Source organism: Helianthus annuus, chromosome 14, assembly GCF_002127325.2.
Source record: "Helianthus annuus cultivar XRQ/B chromosome 14, HanXRQr2.0-SUNRISE, whole genome shotgun sequence".
NCBI lineage: Eukaryota > Viridiplantae > Streptophyta > Magnoliopsida > Asterales > Asteraceae > Helianthus > Helianthus annuus.
This window is the reverse complement of record NC_035446.2, coordinates 68,298,801-68,319,327: the sequence shown is the minus strand read 5'-3', so window position 1 is coordinate 68,319,327 and position 20,527 is coordinate 68,298,801. Positions and strand designations below refer to the sequence as shown.

Below are 20,527 nucleotides of genomic sequence, written 5' to 3'. Positions count from 1 at the left end.
TGATTTGTTTGAGAGTTTCACCCATTCTGACATGGACTATAGCACTACCAGCAGGATTTCCATTCCTGTGACCACCTCCTCGGTCACTCGAGGGGTGAACCAAGTTGGCTTGGATTCATCGGTAACTGCTGCTCTAGAGAGGATGGATAAATCTTTTAGACAAGAGTTGAATGAGATTAAGAAAAAAAGTTGATAGGTGTGAGGTTTGTAGGGGAGGCCACGATACGATAGATTGCCCCACACTTACACTCGAGTAGGTAGAGTTTATAGCCGGTCAGTCTAGAGGTCCCACGAATCCTTTTAATAATTCTAATCATAACTCCAACTGGCGTGGTAGTGGCAATAATAGTGGTTTCCGCTCTTCTGGTAATCCTCCCGGTTTTCCATCTGGCCAGTATCAAAATAGGGGGCCCGGTCTATGCACTAGTGGAGGTTCAAGTCAGGGAGGTCAGTTTAGTGGTTCAGGTTCAGGGGGTCAGTTTGCTTGAGGGGGGTAAAATCAAGAGGGTCAGGCGAGTGGTAAGTGTTCAAAGGGTAGTTTAAGTAGGATTGAAGAGATGTTTGCTCAGTTGATGGTGAGAGATCAGGCTACACGGAAAACTTTAACTGAATTTGGTAATTTCACTAAAAATCAAGAGCAAATTAATAAAAATCAAAAGCTTTAGCATAAAAATCAACAATCCGCACTTTTAGACCTTCAAAGAACAGTAGGTGGTTTAGCTAAACACTTACAATAGAACCCACCTGGTCAGTTCTCAGGAAATACCTACCCGAACCCGCTAACCATTCGGCTAAGGCTATTACTACCCGTAGTGGCAAGAGTCTAGGGGAGGTAGTTAGAGAGAGAGTTGAGAGAGAGGAAGAGGAAGAGGTAGACAAGCAGATAGAGATGGAAGCTCCGGGTAAGGTGCAACATAGGCTAGACCAGCAAGTACCACACACACCGAGGAGCTCCAAGTAGAAAAGAGTGTTGAAAAGCGTCCTATAGGGGTTAGACCATCACCGTTAGTTGATCATTCATGCGTACCCTACCCCGCCCGCCTTAAGCATCAAAAATATGCTAAGGAATATGGGTAATTCCTAGAAATGTTCAAACAGTTAAAAATCACCCTTCCTTTTATCGAAGCTTTACAGTCCATGCCCAAATACGCCAAATTCCTTAAGGACCTTCTCAAACGTAAGGCTAGGTTAGGTGAGCTTTCAAACATCCTGTTGACCGGAGGTTGTTCCGCGATGGTCTTGAATAAGCTACCGGAGAAATTAACTGACCCAGGGACATTCACCATTCCTTGCTTCTTCGGGGGTTCCGTTACCCCCGCTCATGCCTTAGCGGACTTAGGTGCTAGCCTCAATTTGATGCCATTTTCTATTTATGAGAAGCTAGGGTTAGGAGAGCTTACACCCACGCGTATGTCATTGTCCTTAGCCGACCGATCGGTTAAGTATCCTCGTGGAGTCAAAGAGAACTTGCTTGTTAAGGTAGATAAGTTTGTGTTCCCCATAGACTTCGTGGTCTAAGACATGGAGGCCGATGAGAGAGTCTCGATCATTCTTGGCCGTCCTTTCGTTCGAACCGCAAAGGCCGTCATCGACGTCTTTCACGGTAAGATTTCACTTCGAGCGGGCGATGAGATAGTTACCTTTGAGATAGATAGAGCCATTCACATCCTAGTGGTAGCGATGATTCTAGCGGTCCATGTCACTCCATCTACTTCCTAGATTCGTTCATCTCTTGCGTTGATAGGTGTCTAGATTTCATTAGTGGGGCCGATCTAGTTAGTGAGGGAGTAGTTGAAGAGGAGGTTGTTGATGAGGCTGAGGAGGTAGATTGATCTTGGGTTCCCGAAACCCTAGAGCTTTGTGAGATTAAGGAAGTGTGAGAGTAAACCCGTAGATACTCCACCCCTAGACCTTAAGGTTCTCCCGTCCCACTTAGAGTATGCTTTCTTAGGGGAAAATTCTAGTATGCCCGTCATTATCTCATCTAGATTGACGGAGGAGGAAAAGAGGAAACTAGTTGAGGTGCTAAAAGAGCACAAGGATACGATTGCTTGGAAGTTGTCCGATATCAAGGGGATTAGCCGCACTTTTTGTACCCACCGTATTCTTATGGATGATGAATTTAAACCGGTAGTGCAACCTCAAAGGCGCTTAAATCCCAACATGAAAGAGGTTGTTAGAAAAGAAGTGTTGAAGTTTATGGAAGCCGGTTTGATACCCATATCCGACTCTTCATGGGTGAGCCCTACTCAAGTTGTCCCCAAGAAGGGGGGGGATGACTGTTGTCGTGAACGAGAAAAACGAGCTCATCCCTCCCGTACGGTTACCGGTTGGTGTGTGTGTATTGACTACCGCAAGCTCAATGACGCCACCCGGAAAGACCACTTCCCACTCCCTTTCATCGATCAAATGCTTGAGCGTCTCGCGGGGTAACAATTCTATTGTTTCCTTGATGGTTTTTCCGGCTATTTCCAAATCCCTATTGCGCCGGAAGACTAAGAAAAGACGACGTTTACATGTCCATATGGCACATATACGTACCGACGCATGCCTTTTGGGCTATGTAACGCTCCGGCTACATTCAATTGATGCATGATAGCGATCTTTCAAGACATGGTTGAGAGTTCTATGGAGGTCTTTATGGATGACTTCTCGATTTATGGCGATTCGTTTGACCATTGTTTAGGGAATTTAGCAAGGTAAATAAAGCTTACACCTTCTATTGAGTACCTAATTGTTTTATAGGTTACGAATAATATAAAGTCATGTTTAATGGTTAAAAATGAATAAGACGATTATTCAGTCATGAAATGACTAATAGACAATGAGTTTTGAATGGTTACCTTATAGGGTAAACCAAAATAAATAATAAGGGTAAAACGGTAATTCGGTCACACATTGACGATAACCGTTAGTGTAATAAAAACACCTTATGGCATGAGCCATGATGGGTCAAAAAGAAATTAAGAATTAAATTATAAGAAATATGAACGTACGGTGTAAACCGGAGAGAGTCATGTAGATGAGATAGTAATAAATATCACCTCACAAAGATAAACGGTCATTTAGACCAAACGGGTCAAAAGGTGAAAATATTACCCTTTGACAATATCGACTAGTGACTATTTGTCGAGTTATATGCTTACAGGAGTAAATATCGAATGGATATTTGCATCGCTATTAATTAGCGGTTATTAAAGCAAAGTATTAAAATGGATCTATACTTTGATTCGAGCCAGGTATGAGTAATTAAGATTATAGCAAAGATGTGCGATTTTGGTCAAGTACGTTGTTGAAAGTCCTTTGTCGTAAAAGAAGGGCAAAAGTTGACCAAACTGCCCTTGATCAATAAACTAAGCAAACGACCCTTACGGGTTGTTTAGAAATAAGCATTTCAATCAAGTAAATCATTAGTATAGGTATAAAAGCGAAAGGCGTGATCCTTGTGAGTCAAATGCCTTGAAATGATTCCTTTCCGTAAAAAGATAAACCGAGAGGTAGAATTCAAAATAATTAGTTTACCACAATAAATCCACCATAATTATAGTTGTGGTGGCAGACCATTTGATAAGAAATGTGGAAATATGATGCAAGAAAGGAATGAGCGTAATTTTATGCTTAAAAGTGCTTAAATACCCTTAACGGGTCAAAATAAGCATATAAGCAAAAATGGGTTAAGAATGCATAAAAACCCGTGATTTGAATCTTATATGATAGGAAAGATTTAAAATATGATGTTCATGAGAATTTAGATGTAATAAACATGTTTGTTTAATAAAATAATGAACGGGTCAAAAGCTTTGTCAAAAAGTTAATAATTAAATTTAAACCGAGGGCTTAAAACCTAGAAAGTTTTTAATCCGAACGTTGGATTTTAACTCCATGTGATGGAGAATCAATTTACGATCACGTAGAAAGAAACAGATCGTAAAACAGATCAATATTGAGCGAGTTGTGTCAGTTTTCGTAAAACTAGTATTGCTGGAAAAATGCAGGTTTTTAACCAAACATGCTGGAAAAAGAGGGTCTTCGCACCACACGACGGAGGAGCCCTTTTTTCTCGCAACACGCGACAGGTTTGGTGATCTCTGGCGCGACACGCGACGGGTACAAAATCCAGCAAAAGCTTCTGTTTTGTTTTTTTGCGCTACGGATTCGTTTTAATACCCAATAACCGATGTTGTTATGACCACTTTGGCTATAGAGACCAAGCAACCGGCGCTGCATGCGACGGGTTAAAAACCTGGCAATGCTGATAATTTATTCGTTTTAACTTACGAATTTGTTTAAATACTTATAAATTTCGTATAACTAAAACCTTTCATGTTATGTTTTTATGAAATGTAGGTATAATGTAAAGTACAGGATGACGATCTAGCTAAGTGAAGAACCGAACACGATCAAGAATTCAAGTTTTTGCTTTAAGTTTGGTCGTCACATTTTAAACGGCGAATATATATACAAGATGTTGAAATGTTTTATTTCTTAAAATGTTTTAACAAACTCATATTATCAAGTGTATGTATAATCGTAAATACACTATTATAATCGAAATCTATATGAAAATCATATAAATTAAGTAAGGGTCTTACAAACTGATTAAAAATGTATATCTATATGCATATGACTTCACCAAACCATTTCGTGTATCAAACCACCTCCAACCACCATATATCACGACTGAACACTGTTTAACCGACGACCAAAGAGGGTCTCTTCTACTGGCCACCGTCACCGCAACTTAACCATTATCAACCACCACAACCACCACTGAGCTAACACTTCTGACTAGCGGGTGTAGAGGGTCTCCATCGCCGCCGACAACCACCATAAACATCATTGGTCACCATTACAGTCTTCACCTTAACCATTACCACCTTCAAAATCACAAAAAAACACCATTATCATCAACCTTTGTTATGGTCCACAATCGAAAGAAAGTAGGAACTATTGGAAAACGGAGTTTCCTCGTGTCCCTCGGTACTCATCGGTGTGAGTTTATACCACCGTCGACATTCGCCGCGGGAACCATCGTCGCTATTCACCGCTAGAACCACCGTCAAAATTTACACATGATAATGGTATATTCGGAATTTTATATAACGTTGTATTATATTATTATAAACGAAAAAGGGTACTCTGTGTCTTTTTATATAAAAAAGATGAAATAGGTAATCTACATCATTTTGTAAAGAAACTAAACTGATCAATGTTGTTTAGACGGATCAATACATTAAAAAGATCCTTGAAAGTTAAAATTTAAATACATTAATAACTTATTATAATATTAATGATCTATTATAATATTGTAATAATAAAAATATGAAAAAAAAACTATATGTTATTATAAAAATAAAACTACCATTCATGAACAATTTCTAGATTAGTTTCTGGCTTTATATATATAGGTACAGGATCAGGAGAAAACGCCCTAAAGTGTGAGAACGGTGAGAACGCATCCCGGCCTAACACGTGACACGCGATATAATTTGGTGTCACAATACTGCTTCATTTTTGGCCTTTAAGATTTTTTTGTGTTAACCAAATTCAATAACTACCTGATGTTTTTAATGGTCTCATTGTATACCACCACTGCTTCATTTAATGGTCTCATTGTATTAATGTTTTTGATTTAGATAGACAATATTTTTGGCATTTATGGCGTTTCCAAGTCATCGGCCATTGGAACCCTATTGTTTGTTCCATGACTTTTTAGGATGGACTTTTTAGGATGATGGCCCATTGTTCTATTATTATTTATATATTTTTGGCGTTTTAAACAATGGGCCGAAGAACAATCCATTCCGTAAAATCCATTCCGTAAAACTTCACGATCCATTCCGTAAAACTTCACGAAGAACAATATTGAATATCCAATAAAGCATGTTAGCCATCTTTGATTTTTTTAATTTTTTGGCGTTTTACAGTGAGTGGTATTTAGGAATATCGGTGTTTATTTTTTTGGTGTGATCAAATGGAAGTTGCTGAGAGGTATCATTTTATAGGATGTGTAGTTTAGGCGGTGTATTATTATAATAAAGTATTCGTCGTTTCGGTTACTGTTTTGTAATTACTGTTTTTGATAAGCTTTATTTTATCTCTGAACTCTGTAACACGTCCCATCTTTCAAGTTTGACGTTTTAGATTTTAATATAATAAATGTTGTTAATAATAAAGTTTCCATCGCTTCAGTATTGTAGTTACTGTTTCTAGTTACCTTTTCGAGATTTTGGGGTTTTTTATTTTTAATGAGGTTTTATATAAAGATGGCACTTTGTTCTATTTTTCTTGAACCTTGGTTTTTATAATTTTTTTTTGAGTATTTTTTATAATACTTGTCCAAAGTAATTTTATTATAGTTTGAGAGTTTTGGGGGGTTTTATGGCATGATGGTCTTTTGACAAGCATTTGGCGGTGTGGCGTTTTTATTATATAACAATCAACTGAAATAGAAATATAATATATATATATATACATATATATAAATATATATATATATATATGTATATATATAAACAATTGATCTTCCAAATCTTCACTGTCACGAGTCTCTTTATTCTTTTTTGAATCATCTTAACTGGCTGTTTTGATTTTCGTATGATTCATTTTGTTTTTTTTTTGTTTTTGAAGTAGCTTTTTTGTCGTTGTTTGGAATCCCAATGTGTTACATCAGCCTCTTTTTCTTGAAGATTTGTCCATCTCATGCAGCAAAATGTTATTGAGTTACACCCCTCAGCTAACAATCCATTCGGCAAAACTTCGCGTAGGACAATATTGAATATCCAAGGGACGATGTTTGATTTTTAACTTTTTTGGCGGTTTACCGAGAAAAAGAACGCCATTAAATAAAAGTAACTTTAATCTCTAAATTTAGTCATGCTAAACTAAATAATGTTTTGCTGTATAAGATGGACAACATTGTTAATCCTCAGTTAAGAAAGATGTCTAACAATGTTGTCCACCCCATATAGCTAAACTTTATTGAGAACAAAACTCAATAATGTTTTTGTATGTTTTGGCGTTATAAATTGGATGGAAGTTGATGATAAAGTCAATAACATTTTACTCAATGAAATGGACAATATCCTCACTTAAGGATTTTGTCCATTATATTGAGCGAAACCTTACCGACAACCAACTGAATTTCAAAGAAACGTTTTGTTTTAGGGATTTTTGATGTCTGGGTTTTTTGGCGTTTCTAAGACGAATTGTATATATTAAATATGGCGTTTTGGTTTTTGTGTGTTTAATGGAAGGTCTGAGATGTTGTATATATAGGATTTTTTTGGCGGTTGTTTTAGGCGAGATTTTATTATAATAAATGCTAGTAATTAAGTCCCGTCGTTTTAGTAACTGTTTGTTCAGCTTTATCGTTCAAAACAAGTTTGTTGTTTTATATCTAATGGCGTTTAGATTAGGATGGTGTGTGCTATGTAGGTTAAGGCGGGGGAATTTAATGGCGGTTTATTCATGAGATGGCGTTTTGTGTAGAGAAGTCAAAAGACTTTTTTACCCTTAATGAAGCGCACCACACTAATAAAAGTGATGTTATTTATGAAAACGCCACCGGGTCATCAAGTCCATACATTGTTTTGATCTGACGATCCATAACCCTTCTCTCCATTCTTACACTTTTCACGGTTTTCTCTAAATCCTAACCCTATATCTATATATATAGTAATAATAATAATATGATTGTTATTATTCTTTAAGTTAACTAAAAGTGTTAAAGTTATTATTACTATAATTTTGTGAATACAAACATTATTGTTATTTTTAAAAGTATAACAATTACTAATATATTATTATTAAATATAATCAGTTATTATTGATATGATTAATACATGTATATTTAGTACTATAACTAAATTTATTTTAATAACAACACTATTTACAACCATTTTTAGTATTACTATTGTTATTAAATACAATCAGTGGCGATGTGTAGTCATAAAGCCCCTTTGAGGGAGTTATGCGACAAGTGACGAAATGCGTAAGAGAGGGGCTTTATATCACAAGAGAGTGTAGTGGTAAAGGGGGTTATATAACCCCTTCAATTATACATACATATGTATGTATATATATATGCGTGAGTGGGGGGAAAATTGTGCAGATGAAAACACCATGAAGAGGATCACATGAGCCAAGATTTAAACCCCCATAGCGCCCACTATAATTGTGTTGGGCGGCGCTATGGGGCGCCATAGCCAGAAACGCCAGTGATGTGCCGCCCCATTACACAAGGTCTTATTGATATGATGAATACATGTATATTTAATACTATAACTAAATTTATTATAATAACAACACTATTTACAACCATTTTTAGTATTACTACTATTATTTGTAACGTTTTATGATTACCATTTCTTTGTTTTTATAATAAATTAATAACATATTCTTACATTTTTATACAAGGCTGTTCAAAATGCTCGACACTCGATCGAAAAATGTTCAGAATTTGCTCGTTCTATTCATCCCGTTTGAACAAGACGCTCGGTACGGATTGGTTCGGTTTGTAAACGAACCGAGCACGAGCAAAGGTCCGCTTAGCTCGGTTGGCTCAATTTATTTTAGTATATATATAAACATATTAATAAAATAACTAGAGGCGTACATTAATAATGTTTGATTCAAGATCCAAATAGATACCATTTAAATATTGAATTGAAGGCCGGTACCAATAGTTCATTGTCCGATAATCCAATGTCCATTTGAATAATTGAGTCAAAATGTCAAAATACAGAAATGTGAAGCATCGATCCATACTCAAGTGTCAACCAGCCATACAATTTAGAAGTACATAATCCTAATTAAACCCCGCATCGACCATCATTAATCGAATTCTCCATTGCCAAGACGCCAACTCACCAAGGTTTTGCTTCAACTGGCTCATTCGATTTCAAATTTCTGATAGAACAAGGGCATGCTTCAATCGGTCGACGACTATATCTTTTCACTCGTATGATCTCGGTATAACTAGTTGAGTGTTTTTCCTATTCTTGTTATTTGCTAAATTTATACAATCAGTTATTATTCATATGATTAATACATGTATATTTAATACTATAACTAAATTTATTTTAATAACAACACTATTTACAACCATTTTTAGTATTACTATTATTATTAGTAACGTTTTATGATTACCCTTCTTTATTTTTATGACAAATTAATAACATATTCTTACAATTGTATGTAAGGCTGTTCAAATTGCTCGACGCTCGATTGAAAAATGTTCAGAATTTGCTCGTTCTATTCAGCCCGATTGAACAAGACGCTCGGTTCAGATTGGTTCAGTTTTGTAAACGAACCGAGCACAAGCGAAGGTCCACTTAGTTCGGTTGGCTCAATTTATTTTTTTGTATATATATAAACATATTAATAAAATAACTAGAGGCGTATATTAATAATGTTTGGTTCAAGTTCCAAATAGATACCATTTACATATAGAATTGAAGGGCGATACCAATAGTCCATTGTCCAATAATCCAATATCCATTTAAATAAATTAGTCAAAATATCAAAATACTGAAATGTGAAGCGTCGATCAATACTCAAGTGTCAACCAGCCATTCAACTTAAAAGTACATAATCTTAATTAGACCCTGCATCGACCATCATTATTCGAATTCTCCATTGCCAAGACGCTAACTCACCAATGTTTTGCTTCAACTGGTTCATTCGATTTCAAACTTCTGTTAGAACAAGGGCATGCTTCAATCGATCGATATGACTGTATCTTTTCACTCATATGATCTCGGTAGAACTAGTTGAGTGTTTTTCATATTCTTGTTATTTGTTAAATTTATACTTGTGTTCTTATTGGGTGAAAGCTACTACAATTTACTTTAAAAACTAACACCCTGATCGTCACTTCCATATTTGTTCTATGACACTCGATACTCGCTTGACGTTCGTTTGAAAAATACTCGGATAGAAAGGCGCTCATTCGACTTTGTCTGGGTTGGAAAATGCTCGGTTCGGTTTTAAACAAACCAAGCAGGAGCAAAAATGCAATCAATTCGGTTCTGCATGTATAAAAAGTATTATCACTAATACTACAATTATTATAACTATTATTATAAGTATTACCATCATAATTCATATTATAGTTACATAATTATCATAATTATCATCACCACAATTAGTATTAATAATCTATATATAACATAAATAAAAATAACAACTTTAAGATTTTATGCTCACTCTCTTTGCAAAATTTACAAGGAAGTAATATATAATCAAATTAAATAAGTCATATAGTTAGGGTTAATTCCATTGAACAAAGAAAAAAATGTAAACAAATAATGTAAACAATGTGTGAGTTTATAAATGTTTGCACACACCAAATTATCATAAGATAAATCTGTACACCTATTTTATTCTCATATGGCCAATTGCACAATATATTTGTATAATTCTTCAACTTGTAAAATCATCGCCCAAAGTGATACACCATTGAGCAAATTATATATACACGGCATGTCATGGATGCCTCAATAAAAAGTTAAAGCAAATTACATATACTATATGTTATTGCTGCCTCAATGAAGCTGCCACACGATAAAATCCGCCTCTTTATATCACTTTGAGATTCTACTAGTTAAATTCGTTTTTGTGAAACCAGTTTGGATCCGGTTCTTGTAGTTGTTTTGATTGTTTTTATACTTTATAAGTTAAACCTACTTAATTAGTGTTTATTGTGTAATTTTTCACGAACCAAATAATAACTTGTAATATACTCAAAGCTAGGACGATAGATTATCGGACCATGTGTGTTAATATATACATATTTTCTATGGGGTGTATTTATCCAAAAATGTATCATGTATAATTATTGATATTTGATTACTTAAGGAGGTCATGCATTTTAGCAAATCCAAATCCGATGTGCCATAAAAATGCGATCAAATTCCATTATGTATGTATAAAACATATTATAACTATTATTATAAGTATTACCATCATAATTCATATTAAAACTACAATTAAAAATATGGGTTACTTGTACATTTTATCATAGTTATCATCACTACAATTATATATATATTGATTTCGAGTGATGATTAATAGTAACTTTATTTTTATAATAATATATATATTTTTTTAAAATTTAATATATTATAATAGTTTATTATTATATTTACTTTTAACAACATATTTTTTCTTTTTTTAAAACATATATTTCCTTTACCTTTTTTTTAATAATTGTTTTTTTTTTCTTTTTATAACATATATTAATTTATCGATTAATTTGATATTTTTTTAATAAGTTACGTTTAAAACTTTTTTTCTAAAAACTTAAGTACGTAGTTGTGCTTGATTTCTTTACCTGGCATTCAGTTATAAGTTTTGTTAAAAACGAGTTTATACTCAAAATAAAGTATTTATTTGGTATAATAAAAGGGATAATAAACTAAATCGTTCTAATGGTTTGACTTTCTAAACAACATGCTTTGTTTTCAAATCACGTTTGTTTTACATTATCATTTGCTCGGTTTCGCCGCAACATACGATATAAAAAGACTAGTTAGTATTAATATTCTATATATAACATAAATAAAAATAACAAAAATCTTCCAAATAGAACCTTACTAGGTTTGTGAAACACACCCACTCTCTTTGCAAAATTTACAAGGAAGTAATATATAATCAAATTAAATAAGTCATTTAGTTAGAGTTAGTACCATTGAGCAAAGTAAAAAATGTAAACAAATAATGTAAACAATGTGTGAGTTTATAAATGTTTGCATACACCAAATTATCATAAGATGAATTTGTACATCTATTTTATTCTGAGGCCAATTGCACAATATATTTCTATAATTCTTCAACTTGTAACATCATCTCCCAAAGTGATACACCATTGATGCGGGTTTCAGTGTTAAAGCAAATGATATATACACGATATGTCATAGATGCCCCAATGAAGAGTTAAAGCAAATTACATATACTATATGTTATTGTTGCCTCATCGAAGCTGCCATGGGACAAGATCCGCCTCTTTATACCACTTTGAGATTCTAGAAGTTAAATTCGTTTTTGAGAAACCGGTTTGGAACCGATTCTCGTAGTTTTTTTTAATTATTTTTATTCTTTATTAGTTAAATCTACTTAATTAGTGTTTATTGTGTAATTTTTCACGAACCAAATGATAACTTGTAATATACTCAAACCTAGGACGAGAGATTATCGGACCATATGTGTTAGTATATACATATTTTCTATTGGGTGTAATTATCCAAAAATATATTATGTATAATTATTGATATTTGATTATTTAAGGAGGTCATGCATTTTAGTAAATCCAAATCCGATGTGCCACAACATATATTTCGTTTGATTGGTGCACGTTGTATTTTTTTTTTTGAACGTCCAACATAAGAATCGCCGGGTACTCCATACGCGTCACCCATTGGCCGTAAGGTAGCCCGCGACAGCCCAACCTGCACGCACGGAGCCCCTAGCCCACCATGCCACCAGTTCTGGGAAAACCCGACCCTGCACCCCCCCAGGGCACGACAATGCTGTAAGTGCAGTTCCTGCCGGGTAACTGTCGCGTATCAGTTCTGGTCAACCAAAGCAGAAGTCCAAGTTAAAGTCAACCATAACGAAGAATTTAAGACCACATGAAGACCATGCATTGATCAAGCGGGAGTTGTTAATGCACTTTGGGTGAAAAGTGCATGCCTTCCAATTGTTAGGGTCTTTATTGTACATGTCTTGAAAGTTAGTCCAAGGTTTATCCTTGGACAACTTGTCCAAGTTTTAGGAGAACTTTTGTCTGAGTTTTATGTTTAGGGCAAAAGTCAGAGTTTTTGGTATAGAATTGGTTTGTCCGAGGTTTAGTCCCTAGCCTATATATATGTGTGTATTGTGTAGATTAGGGCAACTCTTGAAGCTTTGTGCACCTCTCCCACTTGTTCATCCTCCTGGTGTGAATTCTAGAGAGAGAGAGAGACTATGTGTTAGTAAGAGAAAGCTAGGGTTTAGATCTTTGTGATCTAAACCAGCTTGTAGATGATGTATACTCCTTTAGTTTGTGTAATCTGTGATGACTGATTCATCAATAAAGAGATTCATCTTCTACATATTTCTATCTTGTTCTTCATATTTTGTTCTTCATGTCTTGAATCAAGTGCAATGTTTGATGTTCATCATCGATCCGGTGCTTTCACAGTGGTATCAGAGCATGGTTACCGATTCGGAATGGTCTAACCGCCTTCCTAATCACCATTGCTCTTGATTTGATGTTTGTTTCTGCCAAACATCTTGAAGACTTGAAGATTATACAGAAAAGTTGAAGAAAATGAAGCTGTTCGTGGTTGTTTTGTTCTCCAAGTTGTTGCAGATGTGAGGTTTGTTCCAAAAAATTGCTCTGTCCGAGTTTTTCTTAGTGTTAAGCTTGTCTGAGTTTTTAAAACTCTGTGTTTGTTATTTCCAGGGTTTTGGTGAACTAGTGTGAAGTCACACTAGGGAGAAAGTCCGGAGACTTGTTTCTAAGCTTCACCATGTCCGAGTATTGTCAAATGTCTGAGTTTTGAAATATACTTTATGGTCCGAGCTTTAACCTTCACAGTTTTCTGTGTTTCCGGGGTTCCGAGGTTTATTAGTCTCAACATATTCCGAGTTTGCACAGTTTCAACATATCTCCGAGTATTACAGCTTTTGATGTTCCGAAGTTTAACAACAACATAGTTTGTTTTCTGATGTTCCGAAGTTTAACAACAACATAGTTTATGTTCCGAAGTTTAACAACAACATAGTTTGTTTTCTGATGTTCCGAAGTGTAACACAAGATAGTTTGTTCCGAGTTATGAATAGTCTTTCTAACTCCGAGTTTCTTTAGTTCCGAGTTTATGTGATATTGTCCGAGTTTTAAGTATGAATATATTTCAGAGTTTTGCAAAAAAAAAATCATCAGAGTTTTGCAAACAAAAAAAATCATCAGAGTTTTGTGAACCATCCGAGTTTCTTTGTGAAACTTTAAGGTATATTATGAGATTTCTTTTGTGTGTATTCAGAGTTTTGCAAAAAAAAAAAAAATTATGAAGTAGTCAGAGTTTTATAACTTCAGAGTTTAGTCTATCCGAGTTATCATATAGGTCCGAGTTTTTGGAATCATTCAGAGTTTCTCCTAGTTTAGTTTAGAAGTAGTCAGAGTTTTATAACTTCAGAGTTTAGTCTATCCGAGTTTTATATTAAGTCTTTCAGAGTTTTTGTTTCCGAGTTTTGTCACACCGTTCTGAGTTTTTAAACAAGAAACAGTTTGTCCGAGTTCTTTTTTTATGTCCGAGTTTTGATCTCAAAAGTCCAGTTCCGAACTTTTACTTAGCTGTAATGTCCGAGTTTTAAACAGTTAGTTGTTCCGAGCTTTACTGTTCCGTTTTGTTCCGATGTTTATCGTTGTTCCAAGCTTTATTGTTCCGATTTGATACTCAAAAATTTTAATTCCGAGTTTTGAGCGATCAATGTATGTGATGGTCCGAGTTTTGAAACAAAATTTCAGTCCAAGTTTGTGCACCAGTATTCTGTTAACAGTTCTTGGGTCCGATGTTACAATTTGTTCTGTTCTGAGTTTTTAAGTTGTTAATGTTCCGAGGCTTATCTACGAGGATCCGAGGTTTAGTATATGTTCAGAGTCAAGTTTCAAATGCTTCAACAACAGTCCTTCAACAATAGTTCCAAGTCTCCACCGACTATAAACACTGCTCCCTCGTCTCCTCTCGCTGGCTCCTCGTCGAAGGCCAGAGCCGCCACCGCCTGGCCCTCAACGCTCAAGCAGACGTTCTTCCACTCATTCCATCTATCTTCTCCCGATTCGACTACGTTACGAAGCTCGCTCTCCGCTGCGACCGTGGATCCGTATATGTAGGGGACGAAGGATTGTTTCTGATATTCCAACGGTGCTCTAATCTTACGCACCTTAAGCTACGCGGCTGCCGTGAGGTATCCGCTGTAGGTATGTCTTCCGTAGCGAAGAACTGTAGGTTTTTGAAGAAATTCTCGTGTGGATCTTGTATGTTTGGAGCGAAAGGGATCAACGCGCTGCTTGAATACAGTTATTCACTTTAGGAGCTTTCGGTTAAGCAGCTACGAGATGTTAACGACGGCTCAGCCGAGCCGATTGTTGTTGGCGCGGCTGCGAATTCGTTGAAATCGGTTTGTTTGAAGGAGCTTTATAACGGACAGTTGTTTGGCTCGTTGATTTGTGGTGCGAAGAGATTGAAGACGTTGAAGTTGTTAAGATGTTTGGGTGATTGGGATCGGTTGTTAACGGAAGTTACTGATTCGGATAATTATTTGGTTGAAGTTCATTTGGATAGGGTTCAAGCGAGTGAGATTGGTTCCGAGATTATCCGAGCTGATTTCTCCAAGTTTTAGAAAGACTTGCTTGGATTTTTGTAGTGTTTACAAAGAAAAAGGGTGATTAAAAATTTTGAAATTCCTATTTTCTTTGTAAACCAAAAGCTCGTGGTGCTACATCGAAACAAGTTCATGTTTACTATCTTTGAGATTAACTTAGTGTTAATCTTACCGGTGGCGAAGTGTTTATAACATGATGCAAGTTAGAGCTAGTGTATGATTGAGTTTTGTCAAGTTTGTTCGAGGTTTAATCAAGTGTTAACATGATGATGCAAATTGTTCGTTTGTTAACTAGTTGAAGGTCATTCCTTAATTGTATGCCGGTTAGAGTAGAGAAGATTAGTCTTCTTGGTACCTCTTCAAAGTTGGTGACTGATCGGATTCTTGAAATAGGGGTTCTTACATTGAGGGGGAGATCAGAGACGAAAGTCAACGGGTAATTGGTGGATTTTGTGAAGATACGAGATTGGATCTTGAAGATTCGAGATGAAATGATTTCAGACACTCGGTTGAAGACTCTGATCAAGATGGTGGATGTACTTTTACAAAGTTCAGTTTGTTATTAACTTATCGAACTGAGCTTCATGCCTTTGTGACGTTTGAAGTGTTCAAGGTTGGGCATTGGAAATCCAATGTTTCTTTCTGCTACCGGTTAGGTTTGAAGATTAATGTATCGAGCGATATTCCTACATGTGGTTTTAGGTCTGTTTGCGTTAATTTGATTCGGGAGTAGTTTGAGGGGGAGGATCTACAGTGTTTGATGTTGGATTCTTCGGGTTTCTCAAAGCGGCCTTAAGTGATCGTCAGCAAGTCTTTAATTAGAAGGGTTGAAGATCGCTGTGCTCTGCCTAAAAGATCAAGTCTCAGCCAAAGTTGAAAGCTGACATGATATCTTTAGTTAAAGGGGAGTCTCTAAGTGTAGTATCCGGTGATTGAAGATTATCGATGCCACACAGAACTGATGCAACAGTTAAGGGGGAGACTGTAAGTGCAGTTCCTGCCGGGTAACTGTCGCTTATCAGTTCTGGTCAACCAAAGCAGAAGTCCAAGTTAAAGTCAACCATAACAAAGAATTTAAGACCACATGAAGACCATGCATTGATCAAGGGGGAGTTGTTAATGCACTTTGGGTGAAAAATGCATGCCTTCCAATTGTTAGGGTCTTTATTGTACATGTCTTGAAAGTTAGTCCAAGGTTTATCCATGGACAACTTGTCCAAGTTTTAGGAGAACTTTTGTCTGAGTTTTATGTTTAGGGCAAAAGTCAGAGTTTTTGGTGTAGAATTGGTTTGTCTGAGGTTTAGTCCCTAGCCTATATATATGTGTGTATTGTGTAGATTAGGGCAACTCTTGAAGCTTTGTGCACCTCTCCCACTTGTTCATCCTCCTGGTGTGAATTCTAGAGAGAGAGAGAGACTATGTGTTAGTAAGAGAAAGCTAGGGTTTAGATCTTTGTGATCTAAACCAGCTTGTAGATGATGTATACTCCTTTGGTTTGTGTAATATGTGATGACTGATTCATCAATAAAGAGATTCATCTTCTACATATTTCTATCTTGTTCTTCATGTTTTGTTCTTCATGTCTTGAATCAAGTGCAATGTTTGATGTTCGTCATCGATCCGGTGCTTTCACAAATGCAAAGCCGGTAAAACTCAGGTGGATCAGGAATCGAACTCGAGACCATTCGGTCAGGAGTCTTTCCCTCATTTCCATAACCAGTGAGCTATAAGCCGACGGTTGGTGCACATTGCATTAGTATTAATTAATCTATTTATGGAACTCATAAAGTATCTTTTACCGTGTTCCATTCGGTGCGCCCATAGTGTATTAATTATACAAAGAGATAAGGTTTTGAATTAGTCATATACTAAGGAGTACTACCCACTGAGTAAAAAAAACAAACAAAACATAATCACGCAAAGCAGACAAGGGGGGAATAAGTAATACATCCTCTGTGAATAATTTACTAGATGGTAGGTAGGAGTGTTTGCATATAAATGCACGGGACCTTATGCCAGCTTCTTCCACATCAAGACACAGCTAATTTAAGATCAAAAGAAGGGCTGAAAAGGTATGACTATTTAGCCAAATTCATGTTATATTTATGTTAAGTTCTGAATCTCTCTCTCTCTCTCTTTGATACAGTACAGTATGGCAGGAGTACTACAAAACGTGAACATCAAGAAGAGAGCGGGATTTATTCCGGTAGGACTTTGGGGAAAACAAAGCGGAGGTCCTCAGAATGAGTGGTCTTTTGAACTTGATCAAGGCCAGAGGCTGAAAAAGATAAACATTGATCATGGTGATGATGTGATATACTCTCTCATGTTCACCACTGAAGCTGCTGGAGGTGTAGTGAACACTTCTAACAAATTTGGTGGTTGGAATGGTGGACAAACAGTTTCGGAGTTGAACCCATATATCTTAACTTAATCAACGCGCTTTAAGAAACGTAGTAATATACCTTCTTGTTGGCACAGGTGACACTTGACTCGGACGAGGAAATAGTTGGAATTAAAGGAAGCGTTGGTACTAAAGCTGCGTATACAATAATTTCTTCACTGTCTTTTGTAACGAACAAGACCACCCATGGACCTTTTGGTGAGTTTTCCTTACCTTGGGAGAATGGCTCGTTAGTCGGGTTTTACGGCCTTGCTGGCTATTATATTGATGGCATTGGTGTCTATTTGAGACAAATCTTGAAGATCGGAACATGGGGAAAACCTCTTCCTGACGGCCCGCAAAACAATTGGTCTTTCAAACTTGAGCCAACTTATCACTTGACGAAGATAACCGTTGATCATGGCGATCTCATATACTCTCTGATGTTCACCGCACAATACGGAGACTTAACATACATTTCTGAAAAGATAGGTGGTTGGAATGGTGGAGAAAATGTTACTGAGGTAAAAAGTTGCCGACTTAAACAAGTTAACACAAACGATGCATCATAATGTTTTCAAATCTAATCTTTCGTAAAGGTGCCGACTTAAACAAGTTAACACAAACAATGCATTATAATGTTTTCAAATCTAATCTTTCGTAATTGATCGATCAGATAACATTCCAAGGGAACGAAGAAATTAATGGCATTAGTGGCACAATTGCATTGTCAAGGGGAACTTATGTGGGTCACAGAGTAGTTTCGTCAATATCATTCATGACCAATAAAAAAACCCATGGGCCATTTGGTGACGTAAGAGGGACGCCTTTTACAGTACCATGGAATGCGGGTTCATTCGCTGGACTTTACGGCCTTGCGGGTTATTATATTGATAGCATTGGTGTTTATTTGAAGGCTACAAACTGATGAAGCAGGTAGCGGTTAGTAGACGTTTGAAGAAGCTAGCTGGTTCAAGTTGTGCTGAGTAATCTGGGATTGCAACTCTTTAGCCATTTGTTCAGAAAATAAATGAAGTTTGTTATGTCTTTTCTATTTACCAATATGTTTCCCTTTATGGTTTCCTGTTTAAGTTGTGATGAATAAACGTAAGACTTGTTCCAGCATTTGGCAAGTGTATCTGTTCGTAAACCCTGATATTCCAACATAAACAACTATTGATAGGGAACCTGGTCTCTCATCTCATTTTTTCTTAATATTAACTTATGTCTCACACTAGGTTCAGATAACTCCTTATATCGCATGGTTTATTGGTTTTTCACGTTTTGATTCCAGTCACCTCACCTGAAAGTAGGTATAATTCTACTTGATATCAATGATAAATATTGAGTATTACAATATATATCTAGAGACTTATGATAATGGTGATGTTTAGGACTTGAGACTTGACATTTTAATACCAATACAAAGAACCAACACATGCTAGTGACTATATATATGTATGTGTATAGGCATGTAGAAACATAAATATATATAACCATACATGCAAACATTGGTGTATTTTAGTGAAACACTCGAGAGTGGCATGGAACTTACTCCTACCATAAGCTTGCCAAGCAATCAATCCTCATCCTTTTTAACTATATACCTTTGTAAATATCAAGAGGACTTTTTGGGGTGAAAGGTTAGGCTTGGGTTAAAGGTAGGTGGTTGGGTTAGTGGTTAGTAGAAAAGGGCGAAAGGCGTAAAAAGCGTCGGTTTTCCTAAGACTTTTTATTTTTTTGCAACTTTTTATTTTGATGAAGCAATTAAACAAAGTTCTTTTTGATAAACTTGTTTGTTTATTTCTTTTGGCTTCATCATATAATTTTTTTTTCAAGAAGTCATAAGAAAACCGAGCTTTATTACTAAAATAAAGGGTTTAAAATGAAAAAGGGTTTTGGCGGGTAAAAGGGTGTTTGTAATGTTTACGCTCAAAGGGGTTAACTAGGGGGATTTTGGGTTGGTGGTAAAAAAAAGAAAAAAAAAGAAAAATTATGGTGTAGAAATAAAAATGTTAGTCCTAATGCCTCCATCATTTACGTACTCGGGTTTAAGTTGGTAAGGACCAGAAATGTATCGTCGTGGCAAGTTCTAGAGTCGTAAGAACCAACCGGTTATTCACACAAGAAACGAAAAATGAGCATTTAGCTTAAAGATGTATATTTGTATGCTTAATAAAGGCTCAAAACTCACTTTTTGTGGGAAGGGGTTTTTATTATGTGATTAAGTATATATATAATCAAATTTTAACTAGATTTGTCATGCCGTTTCATATTTTTTTTATATTGGTTCTTTTTATCACGACACTATCGGTTGTAAATTTGTAAAAATATAACCTTTTTAGAACTTAAAATTCCAAATTAAACCTAGACAAGTAAAAAATGAAATTTTTTTTTAAAAAATCTGGGGTGATTAGCGGTTCCAATAGAGTTTTGTGTAAGGCTTGTAATTAGGACTTGCAAGATTCAAAGTTTTAGCATCCCCCCCACACTAAATTACACATTGTCCTCAATGTGTCCGAAAAATAAGTTTTTAGGTTGATTGAATGTGTAAAAAGGTTTGAAAAAGCAAAAATTTATGTTACTAGGCGTCTGCACACGGCCCCGAGGTGTCCGGGCACGGCCCTGTGTTCAGATTGCCAGTAACAGAAACTTGTAAAAAGAAACAGTAGCCTGGGCACGGGGGCGTGTTCAGCGAGCATGCCCCGTGTCCAGTTACCTGAACTGGGCATTTTCTACAGATGGTTGAGCACGGGCCGTGTTGGCTGAGCACGG

At 36.1% G+C, this 20,527-nt stretch overlaps 1 protein-coding gene and 1 pseudogene across 1 annotated transcript; both read left to right on the top strand.

Moving 5' to 3' along the window:
• The first annotated feature begins 2,613 nt into the window (after positions 1–2,613).
• LOC118486495 lies at positions 2,614–15,387 on the top strand (annotated as a pseudogene).
• Positions 15,388–17,368: 1,981 nt separating this feature from the next.
• On the top strand, positions 17,369–18,769 carry LOC110906617 (mannose/glucose-specific lectin-like). Its single transcript, XM_035982686.1, has 4 exons — positions 17,369–17,441; positions 17,516–17,777; positions 17,849–18,276; positions 18,429–18,769. Exons 2-4 carry the CDS (start codon positions 17,522–17,524, stop codon positions 18,678–18,680), a joined length of 936 nt encoding a protein of 311 aa, XP_035838579.1. The 5' UTR covers positions 17,369–17,441; positions 17,516–17,521; the 3' UTR covers positions 18,681–18,769.
• The last annotated feature ends 1,758 nt before the right edge of the window (positions 18,770–20,527 follow it).